General features: G+C 55.5%; 1 protein-coding gene across 3 annotated transcripts in view; it reads right to left on the bottom strand.

Moving 5' to 3' along the window:
• Positions 1-4,975: 4,975 nt before the first annotated feature.
• The window catches only part of SFSWAP (splicing factor SWAP), a gene marked incomplete at both ends in the record, with an annotated part of 55,939 nt that continues 38,242 nt past the window's right edge, over positions 4,976-22,672 (bottom strand). The window contains 5 exons of one of the 3 annotated variants that reach the window (XM_080717720.1): positions 4,976-5,041; positions 5,271-5,343; positions 5,964-6,128; positions 8,620-8,745; positions 18,006-18,277. In XM_080717720.1, the coding sequence (XP_080573846.1) occupies positions 4,976-5,041; positions 5,271-5,343; positions 5,964-6,128; positions 8,620-8,745; positions 18,006-18,277 (702 nt within the window). The remainder of the gene's footprint in view (positions 5,042-5,270; positions 5,344-5,963; positions 6,129-8,619; positions 8,746-18,005; positions 18,278-22,672) is intronic. The other 2 variants (XM_080717721.1, XM_080717722.1) reach the window with 2 other exon arrangements.

Raw genomic sequence — 22,672 nt, 5'->3', positions numbered from 1 at the left:
TTGGGCCCACGTCTTTGTTTTTGCGGAGCCTCCCTGTGCTAGGCGGCGCGGGGCCCCTGAGCTGCCCCTCGGCCCTTCGCGGGCTTGCCACCGGGTCTCTGCGGCCCTTGAATCAGCAGACAGCCAGGGGAGCGCCTGGCTTCTCGGGGCTGTTACCCTCTGGGTGGGGAGGGCTAGTGCCTGCCCTGGGGGGGCGCAGGGGGTGAGCTAGGCTGCCTTCCTAAAGTCCTAAGCGGACTTCCTAAAGGCGCTGGAGGTGCTGAAGTCGGTGCGGGGCAGTGGACGGCAGGCAAGGCAGGATGGGGTGGCCCACCCGCTGGGTAACGAGCTCTTCCCACCTTTGAGACTGAGAGGAGGCCCTGGCTGCGGCAGTGGTGGGCTGCGAGCTCGGGCGGCAGGGCTGGTCAGCAGTGGACGGGGGCCTTGTCACTCCAGGGGCTGGGTGGACCACGGTGCCACCAAGACAGCTAGCGATTGTACAGGCAGGAAAGTCAGAAACAAAGCCAGGCATGGTGGCGCACGCTTGTAATCCCAGCGTTCGGGAGGCTGAGGCGGAGGATCACGGTTCGCGGACAGCCTCAGCTACTTAGTGAGGCCCTCTGCAAATGGGACCCCTGGCCTGGGAGCTGCCAGTCCACGCCTCCGTCTCGCGTCCAGCATGAGATGAGAGTGGAGTCTCCGCTCTTTCCAGCCAACGGCTTGTGGCGTGTTGGCGCGGCTGCCCAGGGCCTGAAGACCCCCCTGGCTGCCTCTGTCTCCACTCTGGGCCCACCAGGCTGATCCCGCCGAGGCTGGGCTGGCTCTTCCAAAGGAGAACTCCTTTGGACCCTCCTCCTGCTTCAGACCCCGCAGAGGTCTCCCTTGCGCTTGACAGCCAGAGGAGGCAAGTTCCTGGCCCTGGCCGCGGGGTCCTGCCCGGCCCTGTCCTGGCCTCCTCTCCTGGGTCTCCAGGGGCTGTCCTGTCCATGCTGGGCTGACCCGACTCAGCCGCTGGCCACTGTCCCCCTTGGAGCCCCTCCTCGTGGCCCCCTCTGCACTGAACCGTGCCCAGCCCCCCCTTTTTTCCCCTGGTACTAGTGTAGTTCTATCTCTGAGCTACACCCCCAGCCTACTTTAGTTTTTATTTTCAAATAGGGTCTCTCCAGGCGTAGTGGTGCGCACTTGGGATCCCAGTACTTGGGAGGCTGAGACAGGAGGATAGCAAGTTCGCGGCCAGTCTCAGCTATTTAGTGAGGTCCTCTGCAACTTAGTGGGACCCCATTTCAAAAATAAAGAATAAAAAAAATGGCTGGGTTCGCAGATAGCCTCAGCTACTTAGTGAGGCTCTTTGCAACTCAGTGAGACCGTTTCAAAATAAAGAATAAAAAATAGGGCTGGGGATGTAGCTCAGAAGTAGAATGTCCCTGGGTTCCATCCCCAGTACTTAAAAAAAAATTGTAGCCAGGTGTGGGGCACAGGCTTGTAATCCCAGTATTGGGAGGCTGAGACAGGAGAACTGCAGGGGTGCAACACAGCCAGCCTCCAAAACATAGCCAAGTCCGTTTCAAAATAAAAGAATAAGATAGGGCTGGGGGTATAGTTCAGAAGCAGAAAGTCCCCAGGTTCCATACCCACACACACAGAGACTGCCTTCCTTTTCTATGGCTGTATAGTTTTCCACTGTGATGGACCACATTTTGTTCAGCAGCACACCTGTGACGTGTGTGTGGGTTGGTGGCACTTGGGAATGTGCCGTGGGACCCTTCTCCTCTTGTGGCCATTCCCTTGGAAGCGCTTCCTACCCCTTCCTTGATACCCATAGGCTCCCAGGGTTTCCGCAGTCCTCCAGGATCTGGCCCCCCCCCAGCTGCAGTACCGCCAGCCCGTCCCCTCCCGCCCCTCTGGCTCAGCCGTGGGCTGGCTGGGTCCTCCCTCCCCTGGTCGGCGTCAGGCGGGCAGCGCTCTCGACCCACCAGCCCGAGTCAGAGCGTGGGCGTCATTGTTTATGTCTTTTAGAGCAGCGTACGTAATGCGTCTCTATCTCCGAAGTGCTTACTCCGATCAATAATGAGAAGAGAAAAGAAATCTCTACATCTCAACTTTGTTAAAATTAACACATATTGCCTTTGTACATTTTCAATTCCCCAGTTCCAGTTATTTGTTTTGGAGGAAATAATTGAGTATCAATTCATGCATCATTGTGAAAAATGAGCTTTGAAGCTGGGCCTTGCGGCGCACACTCGTCATCCCAGCGCTCGGGAGGCTGAGGCCGGAGGATCGCGGTTCGCGGCCAGCCTCAGCTACTTAGTGAGGCCCTCGGCAACTCAGGGAGACCCTGTTTCAAAATAAAGAATAAAAATAGGGCAGGGGGTGCAGCTCTGAGGTCAAATGCCCCTGGGTTCCATCTCCAATACTGAAAAAAAAAAAGTGCTTTGAGCCTGATCTTGGGGGCCTCGGGACAGAGTGCTGGACTGTGCCCTACGAGATCCGTGGGCCACACGTGGACACCCTGCCTGTTAACCAAGGCCCCAGTGTCTCCGCGGCTGCCCTCCCGTGCGCCCCTGGAATTCTGGGGGCCTCGGGTCACAGCCAGGCTGCCGAGGAGGTGGGCCGGCTCAGGAACGCCCTACCTCGTACAGGGGAGGCAGGTGTGGCCGGGACCCAGGCTTCCGGAGGCGCCGTCTGCTATTTTTTTTTTTTTGGTGGCACTGAGGATTGAACCTTATAGGCCGGCGCCACCATGCCTGGCTTGTTGGATTTTACAGTACAATTCTCGTGGTGCTGAAGACAAACCCAGGGCCTCGGCACACTAGGCAAGCCGTCCACCCTGCAGCTGCACACCCCGCCCCTTTCAATTTTGAGAGGATTTCACTAAGTTGCCAAGGCTGGCCTTGAACTTGCGATCTCCTGCCCCAGCCTCTGGATGGCTAGGATTGCATTGTAGGCACATGATGTTATGCCTGGATAAAAATAAAATACTACTACTTTTCCTCCTCCTTTTGTACTGGGGATGGAACCTAGAGCTATTCTACCTCCAAGCTACACACCCAGCCCTCTTTTTATTAAAAATTTTTGGTAGTACTGGGGATGGAACCCTTTTACCTCCAGGAAACACTCCCAGATCTATTTTACGTATATATATTTTTATTTGGAAACAGGGTCTCTTTTTTTTTGTGTGGTGGTACTGGGGTTCCTGGAAGCCCTTCTACCTCCGGGCTACACTCCCAGACCTATTTTATATTTTTGGAACAGGGTCTTTTAAGCCAGCACGGCTGGCTTCAAACCAGCGCGATCCTATCTCTGCCTCCCAAGCGCGGAGATTACAAGTGTGCACCACTACGCCTGGTGAAACAGGGTCTCTTAAGCCAGAGAGACTGGCCTCGAACCTGTGCAATCCTCCTGTCTCCGCTTCCCAAGTGCGGGGATTACAAGTGTGCGCCACCACGCCCGGCCCAAGGGCTTTTTCTACTCCCAGACCTATTTCATACTTTATTTGGAAACAGGGTCTCACTAAGTTGCTGAGAGCCTAAGTAGCTGAGGCTGGCTTTGAACCTGTGTGATCCTCCTGTCTCAGCTTCCCGAGAGCAGGGATTACAAGCGCGCGCCACCACGCCCGGTAGTTCTGACCTGCTGTCACTGCAGGTGCTCCAGGCTCACCAAGGGTGTGCCCTCCCAGCCCGGGAGCCAACCACGCCAAGGAGCCAGCAGCTGGGTGTCTTACTGCCCCAGGGGCTCAATGAAGTCTGAGCAGGCGACCAGCTCCTACCAGGGCCCCAGGCGGCCTGGCTGTCACGCCCTGCAGTGGCTCTTCGCTGCTCTCAGCCTGTCCCCAGCCGCCCTGGGACCTGCTGCCACTGGGCTTTCCTCTCCCAATGGCGCGGACGTGTCAGCACCGCTCTCCAGCCATCCAGACCTGAGAGTTACGGCTGGCCCATCCTTGTTTTCTGCTGCTAATTCCCCCGCAGTGAGCTGGGCAAGGACGCTCGGCCTCTGGGGCTGGAGGAGCGGCTCTCTGCTCTCCTGGCAGAGTGAGGTCTGAAGGGGCAGGCCTTTGGGCGAACCTGTCTCTTCTGCTGCCTTCTTGGGCTGGGAGGGCCTGCTGTGCTCGGAGGGGCGACCTCGTAGCTGCTTGCTCGGTGGGGCTGGAGGACAAGGCCCCGCCCTGCGGGCCTGGCAGCCAGATGTGCAGGGACCCTGAAGCAGCTCCTCAGCCTCCATCCCAGCGCGGCGTGCCCCCTCCCTGAGCTGCTCCTGCTGAGCACTTCATGAACTTGTAATTTAAGCGACTCTTAATGTGGGGGCGCGTGGGCTGCCCTTTGGGGGACCTCGAGTATGGCCTTCGTGTAGGATCTGGGCTGGGTGCACTCGCCAGCCACAGAGCTCTCCCCCTTACTGCTGTGCAGTCGCCCTCCTCTGCGCCAGCGGGCAGAGCCGTGGGCTCCATGCCCCGTGGGTGGCGGCCCCGGCCCCTGGTCAGGACAGGGAGTGGGCCGCTCTCAGCCGCCAACATCATCTCCTGGAACCCTGGAACTGGAGCCCTGGACCCAGCAGACCAAGGGGCGAGCTGGGTCCACCCCATTGCTGCAGGGCGCTCCGAGGACAGCCAGAGGGCTCCCGCCCGCCCTGCACTGTGGAGCCATCTGCCTTGCTGGGCAGCAGGCTCTTCTTCATGTGGCACTAGCCAGAGGCAGTCCAGCTCCAAGCCACACCGCAGCCCTTTTCATTGTCAACTGCGGAGAGCAAGGTAAGAATGCGCCCACAAGCAAGGACGACACGCCCCAGGCTGCTAGCTAAAAAAGGGGTTTCTTCCCATTTTATTTGATAATACATTTTCACAGAAACATGATACTATTTACAAATATACAGGTAAGAGACTGCTGGTCAAAAATCTTAAACTGAAAACGTTGTCCAAAGTTAATTTACAAAGTTGCCGACCGTCGGCCGGAGGTGGGCCCGCACGGTGCTGCCATGTCTGCCCAGAGTGAGCCCGCCCGCCTCAGGAGGCGCTGGTCTGCAGGTTTTTGGAAGCTGCGAGCATTGCTCTGACTTTGGCCATGAGGTCCTGTGCAGGGCGAGACACAGAGGGACCGTGGGCCTCAGAGTCCCCGCGGCGAAGCCCACAGTGGCTCAGCAGGCGCGGGCGGGAGGATGGGTGGCTGTAGCCCGGGACCCCACCCGCCAGGCACTCATGGCCACCAGCCCTGCCTCGCCCTGCCAGGGCAGGAGAAATGAGGGACAGAGATGGACTGAGGAGGGGCGGCGAGGCCACGGACGAGACGCGCACTGTTTACCTGAGTTATCTTGCTCTGCACGGAAGAGACGATGGCCGACGAGATCTGACCGTCTTTTTCCTGAGAAACGCCCCTGATGGAGAAGGGACAAGAGGTTGGCACACAGTCCAGCCCCCAGACGGCTTCGAGCCGGGCCGGCCCCAGGTAAGAATTACAACTGCCCGAGCTCCGTGACCTCGACACACTTCACGGGCACGCCGCAAGTATTTATAAAGCCAGCCTGACTCAGAACATCTCTTCACATAAAACCCCGGGGGTGGAGACAGGCCAAGAGGTGGCACTGTCCCTCTCAGAGCCAGCCCCCACCCACGAGTGAGGTGACGGCTCCGCCCACCCCAGCTGAGGCCTTGCACCCACGCAGGGACCCCGTGCCCTGCTCAGGCCTCCGAGGCTCACAACCAGCCACGTGATCCCTGACACCTGCAGGCGGCCGTCACCAGTGGCCCCGTGCGGCCTGGGCTCCATGCCCCTGGCAATCAATCAGCTTGGACCCCAGGTGACTGGGAAGTGACTCAGCCTTGGCCCTGGCTTACACGTGGGACAAGTTCTGGGTCTCCCGGGCAGAACCCAGCACTGGTCCTGCACGCAGGCAGGGTGAGAACCAGGCGGAGCTGTGCTGGGTAGCTGTGCTTGGGAGAGAGCCGTGGCCTCACTGCACCCGGACCATCCACCCTCGCCGGAGGTCAGGGTCACCTGGAGCGCTCCTGGCTGGAGCCCCGGCTCTCCACAGGAGAGATGCTGGCCGAGTGGGTGGTGGGCCGCAGGGCCGCCTGCTTACTGGGGGACGCCGACTGCGAGCGGGCCTGGGCCTTGCTGCGCGGCTGTGACCGCCTCTTCTTCTTCTTCTCGTGGGGACTTCTGCAAGGAAAGAAGAGCCTGTGAGTGGTGCAGGCAAGGTCCAGAGGCAGAGAGCACCCAGAGCGCAGGTCTGAGCGCACCGCACACATTTCCACGACGGTGCTGCGGAGGCCAGGCCTCCATGTGACGGACCTAGCAGGACAGTGAGAGCTCACAGAAGCATCTGGACGTGAGCCCCTATAGGGCTCCAGCCCTATTTGACTTTGAAACAGGGTCTCACTGAGTTGCAAAGGGCCTAAGCAGCTGAGGCTGTCCGTGAACCTGCGATCCTCCTGTCTTAGCCTCCCGACGACAGATGTGCGCCACTGCGTGGCCTCCCCTGGCTTTGGAAGGGCTTCTCGCAGCCGCTGTTCTGAGGACTGGGACATCCAGCCTCACTAGCAGGGCGGATGACAGGGACCTCTCCACACACCATGTGCAGTAACTCGCTGCGAATCCAACAGCGACAAGCCGGCTGTGGTGCCGTGGGCCGTGGTCACGTGACCAGCTGGCGCCTGGGATGGGATTGGGCTCCTGTGAAGACATGGCGCCCCACGGCACGGTGGGAGTGCTGCTCAGGGCGGCAAGTCTCAGTGGTGTTCATCCCAAACCTTCCCTGAGAGGAACTGGGGTCCTCGGAGAAATGGCTGACACCAAGGAGCTGCGGCGTGTGAAGAGTGCGTCCCGCCGACCACATGTGCCCCTGCCCCACCCAGCAGACTAACACAGCGGCGTGGCTGCACGCACGCACACAGAGAGGGCACCAAGGCTGGAGCGCCAGCCACCCCGAGCCCGGGCAGGGCTGCACTGCAGCTGGCCGGCAGGAGCCAGAGTCGCTGCCCTGCAGTCACCATGACAAGGCCCGCGGGCAGCAGAGGGCTTCTGGGAAGGCCTGGCACCGCCACGCAGCCACCGCGCCCACAGGGGCTGCAGCCAGACTCCACCCTGGAGACGAGAGCCGGTCTCTAGACCTCGTGGCACGGCAGCTCAGAGTCCGACACACAGGGTGGGCGGGGGGTGTGGGACGCCGCGTGGCGGGGCAGGACGGCGAGCGCACACCGTGGGGCCCGCTGGCTGTCCTCAAACCTCCCGCAGGCGCCTCCCTGCTGCTGGAAAGGATGTGAGTCTGGGCAGTGAGCGGCTGCCCCGAAGCCTAGGTCTAGGACGCGGGCTCAGTGTGACTGCTGCTGGGTACCGTGATGTCTGGCCTGGGCTGCTGCACATGCTTGCTCTGCACAGGCTTCCCATCTGTTCAGCAGGGCAGCTGATCAGAGCCTACCGCCCTGGTGTTTCCTGGAACTCGGGATTGAGCCCAAGGCCAGTCTACCTCTGAGCTACACTCCCAGGTCTCGGTCACTGTGCGCCGGCCTGAGCCGTGATCCTCCTCTGTCTCAGCCTCCCAAGTACAAGCTCACAGGTATGCACCTCCCTGTCTGCGGCCAGAGTTCCAGCCGCAATGTCAGAGGCCTCAGAGCCCTCGCCTGATCTGGTGGCTGGCTACAGCGGCACTGCGACTCCTAACGCCCACCACCACCCGCTGCCCAGATCTCTCTTTATGCAAAGGTTAACTTGGGGGCAAAGCAGAAACTCTTCTGTTGAGATCTTGTGCTACAGGGAATTAATTTTAGACTGTGCCCTTTCCATACACTAACGGGGTGATGACTTTCAAATGCTAATCGGCTGCTTAAGGAGCGGACTCTATCCCGCAGCAGCAGTGAGTAAGGAGCCCTCGTCAGACGGCTGAGCCCTGCAGCTCCTACCGACTGAGCCGCTTTCCACAGGAGACCGGCGGCCGGAGCCCCGAGCCTCCCACCTCGGCCTCCCAGGTAGTGGGCTGCCGTGTGTGCGCCACCAGCCCACCCAAGCCTCTCTGAAAGCGCGTGACCTCAGGTGCTTAGCTATGGCGACAAAAAAAAGCAGGGTCCGAGGCAGGCCCCGGGGAGGCGATGGCCTGACAGGTGTTTTGTGTGGCACTGCTGGGGAGTGAACCCAGGGTCTTGTGCGCGCCAGGCAAGGGCTCCAACCCGGGCGTATACCCCAGCTGCTTTTTCTTCTGAGACAGTATCACTAAGTTGCTGAGGCTGCCCTGCCACTTGTGGTCTTCCTGTCGTGGCTTCCTAAGTACTGGCTTTACAGGTGTGCCACCATGTCTGGCTCCTTGGCTGATGTACGAGGTGAGCCTGGTACCTGCGTCCTTGCTGGTAGGCAGGGAGGTGCCGGGAGGTCAGCTTGCTGGCTGGAGGGCGGCCTTGGCTGTCTTGAGGCCCAGCACTTGCCCTGACGGCCTCTGCTGACCTAGGAGGACGTTAAGGTACGGGCAGTGGCCCGTGTGTGTACGGCAGAGCTCAGCCAGGCTGCCTACACCCGGCCACGGGATGGAGTGCTGGGCCTCACTCTCGGTGGGGCCGGACCCCACACTGCTCTGCCTAGTGGCCCCAGAAGCATGCCCCGTGCACTACCTACCACACCGCTCTGCCTAGCGGCCCCAGAACAGGCCCTGTGCACTACCTACCTGGAGCGGGTCCGTTTCCTGCTGGCTCCAGGGCTGCTGCTCATTCGGTAGGCAGTGGGGACGCTCCTTTCCTCACGCCGCCTCTCCGGAGAGTGAGCTCTCCTCCGAGGGGACCGCGAGCGAGACCTGGGCAGAGGACACAGTGTTCAGTCCTGCGCCCTCCTGTTGGGGCCGAAGCCTGCGGGGGCTGACAGCGAGGCTCTCCTAAGCCTACTCTAGGGAGCCCCCAGGGAGGTGCAGGTGGAGGTCTCAGCTGCCAGCCTCTCTTCCCTCTCGTCCCAGCAAGGAGAGGCACTGAAGGAGGGCCCACAAAGGCCCCTTGCCATCTGGATCCTGGCGGCAGGAGGCCTGCACCTGCAACCCCAGTGCAGGAGCAGGAGGGACACCAGCACGGAGCCCACCCGCCTGGTCCCCACCTGCCACCCTCGCGCCAGACTGGGACCAAGTTCTTAAGGTTTCAAGGATATACAGCCACCCACTAATATTTACCCACCCTTCTGTGTCCAAAACATGACTCATCTGTCCACGCCCTGACAAAAGCCATACAGGGCGCAAAGACCCTTGAGACCTGGCCCGTTTAGGGCGTCAAAGTCTTTCCGGCGGGCTGCTCAGCGATGGCTTTGGAAGCTTCAGCTCCCCGTCCACCCAGTGAAATGACCGCTGGGGAAGTCTGCAGTGAGCAGAGGTGGGGGGGGGTTCTCTCTATTCTATTTCCATAACTTGCTCAAAACAGTAAGAACAGCTTGATTTGCCATTTAAAAAAAGCTCTCCATTGAATCAACTTGTGTTTGGGTGTGTGCACGTGCCCCCAGTGTGTAGTGTGTGTGCTCGCGCGCGCTCCCCAGGCCTCCCGGAGCTTTCTACCAGGGACGGGCGGGCGGCAGACACCTTGCTGGGTTCTCGGGCTTGCCCTGGCCAGAGCTCCGGGCGTCAAGTCTGCGGGGCGCCGAGGTGGCCTGGAGGCTGTGCTGCTGGACCGCGGCTGCCGGGCTGCTCGGGGTCCCTGGGCAGGCTGCCGGCCTGTGGCCGGAGGCCCGCGCTCCGCACTCTGAAGGCGCCGTGCCGGGCTGCGCCCTACCAGAACCGTGAGAAGAGCGCTGCTGAGTCGAGGCCCAGACCTCTGGACCAGCACAGCTCTACACCAAGCTCGGCGATCAGCAGAGCCAGCCCGAGTGCCTGCGAGTCCACACCTCCAGCCCACCAGCGCCGCGGTGGCCTTAGCAGGAGGTTCTTCAGGTCCCACTCTACTCAAGGTCAATTGAGCTCTTAAGGTGAGCCTACGGCCTCATGCAAGGAGCAGGAAGCCCAGCATATATATAAACCGTGGTCCTCGCTTCTAGAAGCACACCCCTCTTTTTGTGGCGTTGGGGATTGAACCTAGGGGCTGAACCTCCAGGCTACATCCCAGCCCTACTTGATTTATTTGGGAAAAGGAAACAGCGTCTAAGTTGGGATGACCTCACTAAGTTTCTGAGGCCGGCAGCAATCCTGCCATCCTGTCTCAGCTTCCCAAGTACTGGGATTACAGGAGTGGACCACCATGCCTGGCTCCCAGAAACCTTAAAGACGACAAAATCCTCTCAATTAAAAAGTTTCAAACATAATGCAACTCAAGTTATTTCTTCCTATATAATCATAATGGTCTGCCCTAAAGGCAAAGGCCTTTATTCAATAGTAAGATTCCAGCGATTGCATCTGACTGACAGGGACTGTGTTATAAGTAGCTGCGTCTGACCCACTGCCTCCACTGCTGGCTCACAGGTCACCCGGCAGCAGGCCATGCAGGCGGGAGTGACTGGCCCTGCCCCTCCTGCCGACTTTACAGGTGGCCACACCGCAGCAGGCCAGCCCTTCGCCATTCCCCGGAAGGCTTCCAAGCACCCATTCTTCCTCTAGGACCAGGGTCGGGACACTATCATTGGTTTTGTGCAGTTTATCATGGGGGAAAAGGACAGCCAAGAATCAGAGATTTCAAACTAAAACATGACCTCCACTTTGCTTGCCTAAACCCTGAACTTTAACGCTGTTTTAAAGAAGCTGAACTACCTCCCCCCTTCAAACGCAGAAGGAGCTAATTTTGAGAAATACATCTGTATCGTACAGAGGTCCTCTCCACGGGAAGGTCCTCAGGGCCTGGCCGAGCCCCTGCAGGCTGGGCTGATCTGAAGACGGCTCAGACACTTGGATGCACTGGGGGGTCTCACCCAAGGCTTAAGGAATAAAAGCACCTTCAGGCTTTAGCCTTGTTGGTGTAACGATGCCTAGACCATACGGTTCACTGCAGTTGTAGGCGTAAGTAAATTGCATGAGCACCTCTTCATTCCATTAGGACAGAGGACCTGATGTGATCTAAGAACACAAGCGGCAGAAGGTCAAATGCAAGCGAGAGGCTTACGCTGTAATCCGCACCCACTAAAAGGCGCTAAGCACCACCCTGGGAAAAGCAGCGTGCTTCTCGAGAAGCCACACACGGGCTTGGTGACACTAAAGGCTCGCTATGGATACATGGCCCTGGAGAGCCACAGGCACCACGTGTGCACGTGCCGAGGAGCGGGCTTCAGCTGTACAGTGGCCCACGGACAGAACAGTGCGGCAGGCAGGAAGGGCTCCAATCTCAGGTCCTGTATTTTGGCGGCCTACCTCCAAGTGACACTTCCAGCCCTATTTTTAATTATTTTGAAACCTGGTCTCACTGAGTTGCAGAGGGCCTCACTAAGCAGCTGAGGCTGTCAGCGAACCGCGATCCTCCTGTCTCAGCCTCCCGAATGCTGGGATTACAAGTGTGTGCCACCACGCCTGGCTTGCACTGTCCTGTATTTTATAGAAGGTTGTAGTGATTCCGTGTAAGAGAGAAAAGACGTCTCAGTCACAGCGCTGTCCACACAGGGTCACAGACACCTGCAGCAGCCACCTGTGAGCTGCCGGTGGTCGTTCAGAAATGACTGGTGAGCTGTGACAAGCCAGCCTATCAATAACGTCCACAGTATTATCATTATTGTTTTTTGTGGTTCTGGCGAATGAACTCAGGGGCATTCTACCTCTGAGCTACACCCCCGGTGCTATTTTACTTTGAAACAGGGCCTCACTAAGTTGCCGAGGCTGGTCTTGAACCTATGATCCTCCTGTCTCAGCCTCTCAAGTACTGGGATTATAGGCATGCACCACCACGCCTGGCCCATGTAGACATTATGTCTGTAATGGGTTATTCTATCTGAAAAGACAGTTAAAAAATTATGACAATACATTAGTACTTTAAAGTTAAAATTTAGTTTTAACACATTAGTAACTCAAGTATGAGGAGAACACCATCCCTCCCGTTTGGTCTACAATTGTTTTCTTTGTACTTGTTTCTATTTTTATTTTTGCAGTGCAGGGGTTGGAAGGCCGGGCACTGCACATGCTCAGCTCAGCCAGGGCTCCACCACCGAGCCCCACTCCAACCCCAACAACTGTGCCTTTCATTTGTTTGCTTGTGGTACTGGACATGGACTCCAGGGTAATTCTACCTCTGGGCTATATTCCTAGCCCTGTTTTTTATCCTTTATTTTGAAATGTCTCACTAAGCTGCAGAGGGCCTCACTAAGTAGCTGAGGCTGGCCACAAACTTGTGATCCTCCTGTCTCAGTCTCCCAAGTATTGGGATTACAAGTGTGCCACCACACCATTTTACTTCATTTATTTATTTACTTATTCATTTATTTTTGTGGTGCTGGGGGTTGAACCCAGGGGCATTCTACTTCCAAACTATACCTCTAGACCTATTTTACATTTTATTTGGAAGTAGGGTCTAAATTGCTGAAAGCCTCACTAAGCTGCTGAGGTCGGCTTCAAACTTGCGATCCTCCTGTCTCAGCCTCCCCAGTACTGGGATTACAAGTGTGTGCCACCACGCCTGGCTCAAACAGTGCCATTTTAAATCCACCTGGGTCCACTGGGACTGAACAGCGGCTGCGTCCAGCTTAGAAAAACAAGCCTACTCTACCGAACACAGACTGTGGTCTCCACAGGAAGAACAGAGACACGGCAGGAGGGTACTGGCCCGGGAGATGGCAGCTACCGAGGGGCTCGTGGCCGGGCCTCGCTCTCAGGGGGTAACGTGCAGGGCACTTAGTGGCTGGAAGGTCTGGGTTCATAATATTATCATTCTTATTTTATAATAAGACTTTGTCTTGATAGCTTATTTAAGCTCCAAAACCAAAGACCAAAGATCTGAATTATTGACTGAAATGAGAAATCGGTTACTTAACTAAAATCAGCCCAAGGTGTCAGAGAGATACTACCTCAGCCACTGAGCTGAAGGTTCTGGGAGCTGTAACAATACCAATTCTGCTGACACTAAAACATTCCCATTGCAAGTCAAACTTAGATAAAACTGGCAGCCTGCCCTTAGATAGAGAGCATAACCAGAAAGTTCCAACTTAAGTATTTCTTTTTTTTTTTTTGCGGGTCTGGGGATGGAACCCAGGGGCATTCTACCTCAGGGCTACACCCCCTGCCCTATTTTTTCTTTATTTTGAAACCGGGTCTCACTGAGTTGCAGAGGGCCTCACTAAGTAGCTGATGCTGTCCTCAAACTGCGATCCTCTGCTCTCAGCCTCTCAAATGCTGGGATGACAAGCGTGCGCCACCATGCCAGGCTTAAGTTTTTCTTGTAAATAAAAATTTCTAAGAAGATTTTGCTACTTGGGCTTGTCAGCACTGAAAACAAAAGTAATATAAAGTACTTTATCTTGGTCTAAAATAATATATAAATCCTAGTTTGTTGTGTACACACAAACATTTTGGTACGGGGATCGAACCCAGGGACCTTCCACGTCTGAACTACACCCCCAATCCTTTAACATTTTTTTTTATTTTCAAGCAGAGTACTGCTAGGTTGCTTGCCTCAAACCGGTGACCCCCGTCTCAGCCTCTCACGTACCCGCATTACAGGCATGTGCGACTGTGCCTGCTTTAAGTCTATTCATTTTTTCTTTGTGGTGCTGGGGATTGAATCCGGGGATATTCTACCCTGAGCTACACTCCCGCTCTATCTGCCTATCCATCTATCGCCCAGTACTTGGTACTGGGGATGGGACCGAGACAGCCTCCCCAAGTTCTACCCCCAGCTCATTTCTTCCTTCTTATCTGGAAACGGGGTCTCACTAGGTTGCGGAGACTCGCTAAGTTGCTGAGGCTGGCTTTGCACCTGTGATCTTTCTGCCTCAGCCTCCCGAGTTACTGGGATTACAAGCATGTGCCATCATGCTTGGCTCCCCATTTATTTTTATTTATTTATTTATTTTTGCGGTGCTAGGTATGGAATTCAGGGTCATGTTACCTCCGAGCTACACCCCAGCCCTATCTCTCTTTTTCTTTCTTTCTTCCTTTCTTTCTATTTTTTTTTTTGGTGGTACTGGGATTTCTAGAAACCCTTCTACCTCCGGGCTACACTCCCAGACCTATTTTATACTTTTTTTAAAATTTGGAAACAGAGTCTCTTAAGCCAGCGCAGCTGGCTTTGAACCTGCGTGATCGTCCTGTCTCTGCCTCCCAAGCGCGGGGATCACAAGCGTGAGCCACCACACCTGGCTTTTATTCTTTATTTTGAAATAGGGTCTCACTGAGTCGCAAAGGTCCTAAGTAGCTGAGGCTGACTGCGAACTCGGGATCCCCGTCTCAGCCTCCCAAATGCTGGGATTACAAGTGTGTGCCACCATGCCCAGCTCTCCATTTTTTAAATTATTATTATTATTATTATTTATTTTTGGTGGTACTGGGGTTCCTGGAAACCCTTCTACCTCTGGGCTACATTCCCAGACCTATTTTATATTTTTATTTGGAAACAGGGTCTCTTAAGCCAGCGAGGCTGACTTTGTACCAGCGAGGCTGACTTCGTACCAGCGCAATACTCCTGTCTCCGCCACCCAAGTGTGGGGATTACAAGCATGTGCCATCACGCCCGGCTTTATTTTTTTATTTTTTTTGCGGGTCTGGCGATGTAACCCAGAGGCATTTGACCTCCAAGCTATACCCCCTGCCCAATTTTTTATTCTTTATTCTGAAACAGGGTCTCACTGAGTTGCGGAGGGCCTAACTGAGGCTGTCCGCGAACCACGATCCTCCGGTTTCAGCCTCCCAAATGCTGGGATTACAAGCATGTGCCACCACGCCCGGCTCCATTTTTATTTTGAAACAGCGTCTCACTAGGTTAATAAGAGTCTCACTACTTGCTGAGGCTGTCCTTGAAGCTGCGATCCTCCTGTCTCAGCTTCCCAAGTCCTGGGATCACAGGTATATACCACCATACCTGGCTAAATCTGTCTACTCTAAAATAAAAATACATTTAAAAACAAAGCAGTATATAAGTAAGAATTACTCCATGAAGATTAGTTCACAGAAGGGATGCTGCACTTTAGAAACCTGAAGTGCCAGGCGAGCACCTGCTTGTGAGCAGCCCCCCGAGGAGGGCTGGGGCCTCACGGCCGCCTAGAGTTGAAATGCAATTGACTGTTTGCTCGTCTGAGCCCAGGAGTGAGGACCCCAGGAAGAAGCTCCTGAACACGCCAGGGGCCGGTGGAGGCCTGCAGCTCTACTGCAGCTTTATGAGAAAAGAATCTTGTTTTCAGCTGGGCGCCGCGGCGCACCTGTCATCCCAGTACGTGGGAGGTGAAGACGGGATCGCGGGTTTGAGGTTAGCCTCAGCAAGTGGTGAGACTCATCAATGTTGTGCAACCCTGCTTCATAGCTCATTTTTTTTAAGGGGTTCTTTTATTTTGGTCTTTTTGGAACTGGGGATTGAACCCAGGGCGCAACACCTGCAAATCAGGCACTTTGCCACTGAGCTACATCCCGGCTCCTCCTGTTTCAAAATAAAAATAAAATAGGATAGGACTGGGGGTGTAGCTTGGAGGTAGACTGTCTTGAGTTCAATCTCCAATCTCCAGAATCAAAAACAAACAAACTTGATTTTGTGTAAAAAAAATCTTTTTTTTTTTTTTTTTTGGTGGTACTGGGGTTCCTGGAAACCCTTCTATTTCTGGGCTACACTCCCAGACCTATTTAAAAAAATTTTTTTTTTTAAATTTGGAAACAGGGTCTCTTATCGGTCTCTTAAGCCAGAGAGGCTGGCTTTGAACCTATGCAATCCTACTGTCTTGGCTTCCCAAGAGTGGGGATTACAAGCGTGTGCCACCATGCCCAGCCAGCCCCTTATCTTTTTATTCTGAAACAGGGTCTTGCTAAGCTGCCGAGACTGATGTCGGACCTATGATCGCCCCGTCTTAGCCTCCCAAGTACTGAGTCAAGTAAAAAAAAAATCATACTCCTTGATTAGACAACAACAAGCCGGGTGTGGTGGGCACGCTTGTCATCCCAGCATTCGGGAGGCTGAGACCAGGAGATCGCGGTTTGCGGACAGCCTCAGCTACTTAGTGAGGCCCTCTGCAACTTAGTGAGACCGTTTCAAAATAAAGAGTAAAAAACAGGGCAGGGGGTGTAGCTCGGAGGTCGAATGCCCCTGGGTTTCATCCCCAGACCTGCAAAAAACCAAAAATGAAAACAAAAACAAACAAAAGCATGTCAGCCAATGATTCATTTAAACACGAGATCTTGTGTGTGTGTGTGTGTGTGCTGGCGGGAAGCAATGGCACTTCTGGCCAAGGGCTGGCCGAGGGCAGGCCCACCTGTCGCGAAGGGCGGCAGGTCTGTGAGGATGAGCAAGTGCAGGCCGGGCCATGCCTTGGAGGGCTGAGTAGCACTGCTGCAGGATTGCTCAGGCCACTGCGCACCTGCACTCTCCAGCGCTTACGTGCACCTGCACTTCCACGGTGCACTGGACGCCCAGGCGTGCTGGGTAAGACACCCTGAAGGCCTCCTGCGCGCCAGGGCCCTGGGATGGTTCAGGCTGTCCCTGTTGGCAGGAATGCCAAGCTGCCTTTCCATGATCTGGCTCACCTGTGGGGCTGGCCGGCACAGACTACGAGAGAAATGTAGCGCAGCGCGGCTGCATTCTCCAGACACCCTTTGGTGCTGAGCAGGAACCTGGCCACACAGTGGCAAAGATTTCTTCTGTTTGGAAATTTACACACTCAAAATAAATCAACATGGGAAGATCCCTCATTTAAGCAAAAGCCCCAACACCAGCCTTGAATTTACTAAACTTTGTTTAGTAAATATGCTAGGTCTGGTTCCCAGGACTCTTAGAATTTACACAGATCCCTACTTAGCTTGGTAGTAGTTGATGAACCCTAAAAGCTAAGTATGACCAAAAGCATTATTATTATTATTATTTATTTTTGCGGTACTGGGAATGGAACCATGGGGCAGTCAACCTCCCAGACCTACTTTATACTTTATTTGGAAAGAGGTTCTCACTAAGTTGCTGAGAGCTTAAGTAGCTGAGGCTGGCTTCGAACCTGTGAGATCCTCCTGTCTCAGCCTCCCAAGTGCGGGATTACAAGCGTGCGCCACCACGCCCGGCTCCTATTTTTTATTCTTTATTTTTTATTTTGTTTTTTTGGTGGTACTGGGGATGGAACACAGGGGCCTTCTACCTCCAGGCTACACTCCCAGACCTATTTTATATTTTATTTGGAAACAGGGTCTCTTTTTTTTTTTGGTGGTACTGGGGTTCCTGGAAGCCCTTCTACCTCCGGGCTACACTCCCAGACCTCTTTTTACGTTTTATATTTGGAAACAGGGTCTCCTAAGCCAGCACGCGCGGCTGGCTTCGAACCTGCGCGATCCTCCTGTCTCTGCCTCCCAAGCGCGGGGATTACAAGCGTGCACCACCACGCCCGGCCGAAACAGGGTCTCTTAAGCCAGCCGAGGCTGGCTTTGAACCTGCGCGATCCTCCTGTCTCCGCCTCCCAAGCGCAGGGATTACAAGCGTGCGCCACCACGCCTGGCTTATTCTTTATTTTTTGAAACAGGGTCTCACTGAGTTGCAGAGGGCCTCACTAAGTAGCTGAGGCTGGTGGTGAACCGTGATCCTCCTGTTTCAGACTCCCGAGTGCTGGGGGTCCAAGTGTGTGCCCCCTGCCCAGCTGCATTATTCCTTTTTTGGTACTGGGGGTGGATCCTGGGGCCTCACATGTGCTAGGCAAGCTCTACCACAGCCTCACCTCCAGCCCTTCACAATTTCTTAAAACTTTGGCAACAAGTTCTCACTGAGCTGCAGAGGCTGCCGATTCTGTCTCAGCCTCTCAAGGACTGGGGTTTCGGGTGTGAGCTACCTGGCCTGGCTCAAAGACACATCTGAAAGGACCAGGTCACAGGCGTGTGCATGCACACCTGCCTAGCAGCAGCAGCTGCGCCTGCGTTGGCTTTCTACCACCCCCCCGGCCCCAGCAGCAGGGGCCAGCATGCTCGTGGACGTGGACAGGAGGGCGCCGACCAGCCCACACACCCACCTCGACCGCCGCACCGTCCGGTAGGCACTGGGCAGAGAGTGCTTTGCTTTTGAGTGTGACCTAGACCTGGACTTGGAGGACGCGTGGGGCTTGGGAGAGCGCGAGCGAGTCCGGGACCGCTTCCTGTGCTTCTTCCTCTTCCTCTCTCTCTCTTCTTCTCTCGGCGGGTCTCTGCTTCTGCTCGAAGGCCTTTCTGGTGGCTTCGCTTCTAACGTGGGGAGAGGTCTGCCTCCAGTCAGTACAGTGCAGGGCACAGCACTGGCTTCCTGCAAACAAGCCGCAAAGGGAATGGGATGTTTCATCTATTTAAAAAAACTGATTTGTACGGCATTAGGGATTGAACCCGGGGCATTCCACCTCTGAAATACACCCTCCAGTTTTATATATATAAACTATATATATAAAATATAAAAACTATATAAAACTATAAAAACTATATAAATATATATAAACTATATAAAAATATATTTTGTATGTGTGTGTGTGGGGGGGTCTGGGGATGGAACCCAGGGGCATTAGACTTCCGAGCTACAGCCCCTGCCCTATTTTTTATTTTGAAACTGGGTCTCACTGAGTTGCACGGAGCCTTGTAATCCTAGCATTCGGGAGGCAGTTATATTTTTTTAATTGTTTATTCTGAAACAGGGTCTCACTAAGTTGCCCGGAGCCTCACAGGTTGCTGGGGCTGACCCAAAACCTGCAATCTTCCCATCCTAGCCTCCCAGGTACTGGTAGTTCAAGTATGCGCTGCCACACCAGGCTTAAAAGCATTTTATCGTGAAACGATTCTAACATGTAAGCCGCCGAGAGCAGCCTGGCGTCCAGAGGCTGCTCCCATTCTCACCCTAGGCAAGGCCTCACCCTGGCCTGCCCACAGCACACACCCCGACCAGCACTTTTCTCTTTGGCGCTGGGGATGGGATGGGTGGGGGGAGACTCTACCTCTGAGCTATGTTCCCAGCTCCTCCCCCTTAACTTTTGAGACAGGTCTCGATAGGTTTGAGTCTCGATGCTGCTCAGGTTGTCCTGGATCCTGCAGCCCTCCAGACTCAGCCTCAAGTCCTGGGTCCCGGGATGTGCGCCACCACGTCCTGGGTCCCGGGATGTGCGCCACCACTCCCGCCTACTAGCCAACACCCTAACAAATGAGTAAAAGGCCTGCAGCTTCATGGGTGACGCCAACACTCACTGGTTGGTAGAAACTGGCAACCACAGTGCCTTCACCAGGCTCAAGTGGGATGATTCACTGGGTTGAGCTCACTGTTTTTTTCAGTTAGATGTATTAAGAAGACACTAAAAAACCCAGGATGTGTAGCCGGGCGTGATGGTACACACTTGTAATCCCAGCATTTGGGAGGCTGAGACAGGAGGATTGCGATTCCCAGCTGCTTAGAGAGGTCCTCCGCAACTCAGTGAGACCCTGTTTCAAAATAAAGAATAAAAAATAGGGCTGGGAGCATAGCTCAGAGGTCGAATGCCCCTGGGTTCCATCCCCAGACCTGCAAAACAAACAAACAAACAAACAAACACACAAAACAACAACAAAACCCCCCCAAAAAAAACCCAGGATGTGGATTTGAGAACAAAACAAAGGGTGACAAGTACCATGTGCCATGCAGCATCACGGAGGCGCACTCCCCCAGGAGCACCCCAGCCCATCCTGCCGCACTCGCTGGCTCTCCAACAGTGGGCGCCAGGATGGCAGGCAACGGAGGCACGGAGGGGCAGCGCTGGCGGAGGGGCTGGCCGGGCCCATGTCTCCCGCCCCGTGGGAGGTCCTGGGCACAAAGGCAGGTCCCCACCCTCAGGTGGCGAGAGGGCGGCCACAGGCTGAGCTCGCAGTGGAGGGTGTGACCTGCCGTGGCAGGCGGCAGTCCACCTTGGGGGCACTGGGTGAGCAGCGGGCACTGCCGGCTCTCTAGTGACACAGATGAGCTGGCTGCATGAGCAGCGCTTCTCGGGGACGTCTGACGGGAGCCACGGAGCCATGGAGCTGCTGCAGGCCCATGCGCAGGTGGTGCTGTGCCCGGGTGACGGCCCCTCGGCACTCAGGGACCCCGGGTGCGGCGCGCACACGGTATCTAGAGCTGGGAGCTGGCCAAGTGCCAAGTGGGAAGCAGCGTGATAGCAACCCTCGGCCTGTGGGGCCCGCAGGCAGCCATACCCCAACACGTGAGCCCACTGGTGGTACGCAGCTGGGCACGTGCACTTGGGGGCCCAAGTGATGCCCAGGTGGCTGGGCCTACAGGCAGGAGGCACCGTGCCCAGCCCAGGACCACTGGAAAGCTGAAAAGGCTAATCAGCACAAGGGTAATTATTCCCTCTAAGCCTTGTTGCAAAAATGACTGCTCTCCACTGTGTGGCCCAGGCAGGCACTCAGCACGCGAGGCTTACTGAGTGCCCGGGGCGGCCAGGGACAGGGAGGGGTGGACTCTGAAATCCATGTAGGACCAGTCAACCCAAGCACAGCCAGTGAGGCCGGTGAGGAGCACCCTGCACAGGGCGTACTGCAAAAGATATTTATGTTAAGTGGAAAGGTTACTTCTGGCTTGGCCAGAACAATTCCCACGGTCCTACTAATTTAAATGTGCACACATGAATGGCCTGGAGGAAAACCAAGTGCCGGCCTGGCTCTGCTGTGCACATAGCCACGGTCAGAAGCTGTTCCAGAGGCCTACGGCGCGGCAGCAGCCGCACACGCTGCCTAGTACTGAGTCTGCCAGGGATCGGAGGGGCTATTTCAGACTGGACTGCACTATTCCAGCAAAAATAACCAAAACCCAAACCATGGCTGGACATGGGGTGAGTGGGTGCTGAGCAGTTCTGGGGAGAAAGCACAAAGACGCTGCTGAGTAGCAGTCATTTACCAGAACGTCACAAACTCCCTGTCCACATCTCGGTGACACTGGAGAGTCACGCCGATTAACTCTCACCACAACCAAGTATCTGGCCACAAATATTGAAGAACAGACAGATACATACTGGAAGATCCAGCACGGCCTCATTCGTGGGCCATGAGCGTGCTGGCTGGCTCATCACCACAGCAGATCCACATGCAGCCGGGCCTGGTCTGTGTGGACAGGCTGGTCTCGGGAGCGCCCTGCGGCTCCAGCCGCACGCTTCCAGCTCACTGCCTCACCTCACGGCTGTCCGCGGATGTGTCCGTGTGGACACCCACTGCATGCACGTGGTATCGTGCTTACTGACCAACCGCGGTTAGTTCACACCCCCAAGGGCCTCAGCATCTGTGCCCAGCAAAGACTTGGCAAACAGGCTGAATTTAGTCCCCTTTCTTTTCCAGACTCTTGCTGGATTCAGAAGCCGGGCAGGACCAAGAGCCTAATAAGAATGACTGGACTCTCAAATAGGTCCTGAAGTGTCATCACCACTAAGTAAATAGCACGGTAACTCAGAAGTGGCCCCACTTCTGATTTCTCTTCATTTTAAGTTAAGAACACAAACATACACTTCAAATGAAGGTAGTATTTTGAAGGCTTATGCACACTACTTACGCACATGCTTTTAGCTACTTTATATACCAGTTAAAAACTCAGTGTGCTGCCAACATCGTTCCGTGTGAGAAAACGCACATCCTTTTAGGACTGCACTGATGAATACGTCAAGTCGCCTCTAACAGCCCCTGGGGCTGCACAGGCAGGTAAAGATGGGGACTCGGCACGTGCTGCAGGAGGCTGAGCCAGGTGGGAAGAGGTGCATGTTCTGGTGCACGTGTGCCTGGCTCTAAGCAGGGCAGATGGACACGCACAGTAACGCTAACATGGAGTAGACAGACAGACAGATGGATGAAGCCACACAGGTGGTCCACAGGGCAAGTCCACCAGTGCTGAGCGACAGGTGGCCGACTGTTCAGCATCACTTTCGGTTACAACACCCTTCTACCTCCCAGACAAGACAGCAGACGATGGCCAGGGAGCAGGAGGGCGTGGCTGTTTTCACCCCAGGAGCCAGCAAGGCAAACAAAGGTGCCAAAATCCTTTTTTTTTTTTTTTTTTTTTTGCGGGTCTGAGGATGGAACCCAGGGACATTTGACCTCTGGGCTACACCCCCTGCCCTATTTTTTATTCTTTATTTTGAAACCGGGTCTCACTGAGTTGCAGAGGGCCTCACTAAGTAGCTGAGGCTGTCCGCGAACTGCGATCCTCCAGGTCTCAGCCTCCCGAATGCTGGGATGACAAGCGTGCGCCACCACGCCCGGCTCCCAAAATCCTTTTTGAGGGCAATTTGGCAGCATCTCCAATTTAAAACACCAAGGATGTGCCTGGGACTGTGCTCAGGGACGCCCAGGAGACCAGGGGCACGGGCAGGGCCAGAGCAACTGGGGGGCCTGAGGCTAGAGAAGGCCTGCCAGGCTACGCTGGGCCTTGATGTTCTTACAACACCCCACCAGCCGCAGCGCAAGCCGGGGAGACAGCCACCACGGGCAACTCGAGGCGCCAGGAGAGCGGTGTGCACCCAGATGCAGACAGGTGCTTCCGCCCTCAAGAGCACTAGCGGCCTCGTCCACTGCACAATGACCAGCATGGCTACCTGCCACTGCCTGAATGAGTGGACACGCGTGAGAAGCGGACAGGAAGGACTGCTGCCGCAGGCCTCCTTGGGGCTGGGCAGATGGCGAGGGCTGCGGCAGCGTGCTGTGCTCA

Source organism: Muscardinus avellanarius (assembly GCF_963383645.1).
Source record: "Muscardinus avellanarius genome assembly, chromosome: 21".
In the NCBI taxonomy this organism is placed as follows: Eukaryota; Metazoa; Chordata; class Mammalia; order Rodentia; family Gliridae; genus Muscardinus; species Muscardinus avellanarius.
This window is presented reverse-complemented; position numbering and strand designations above follow the sequence as displayed.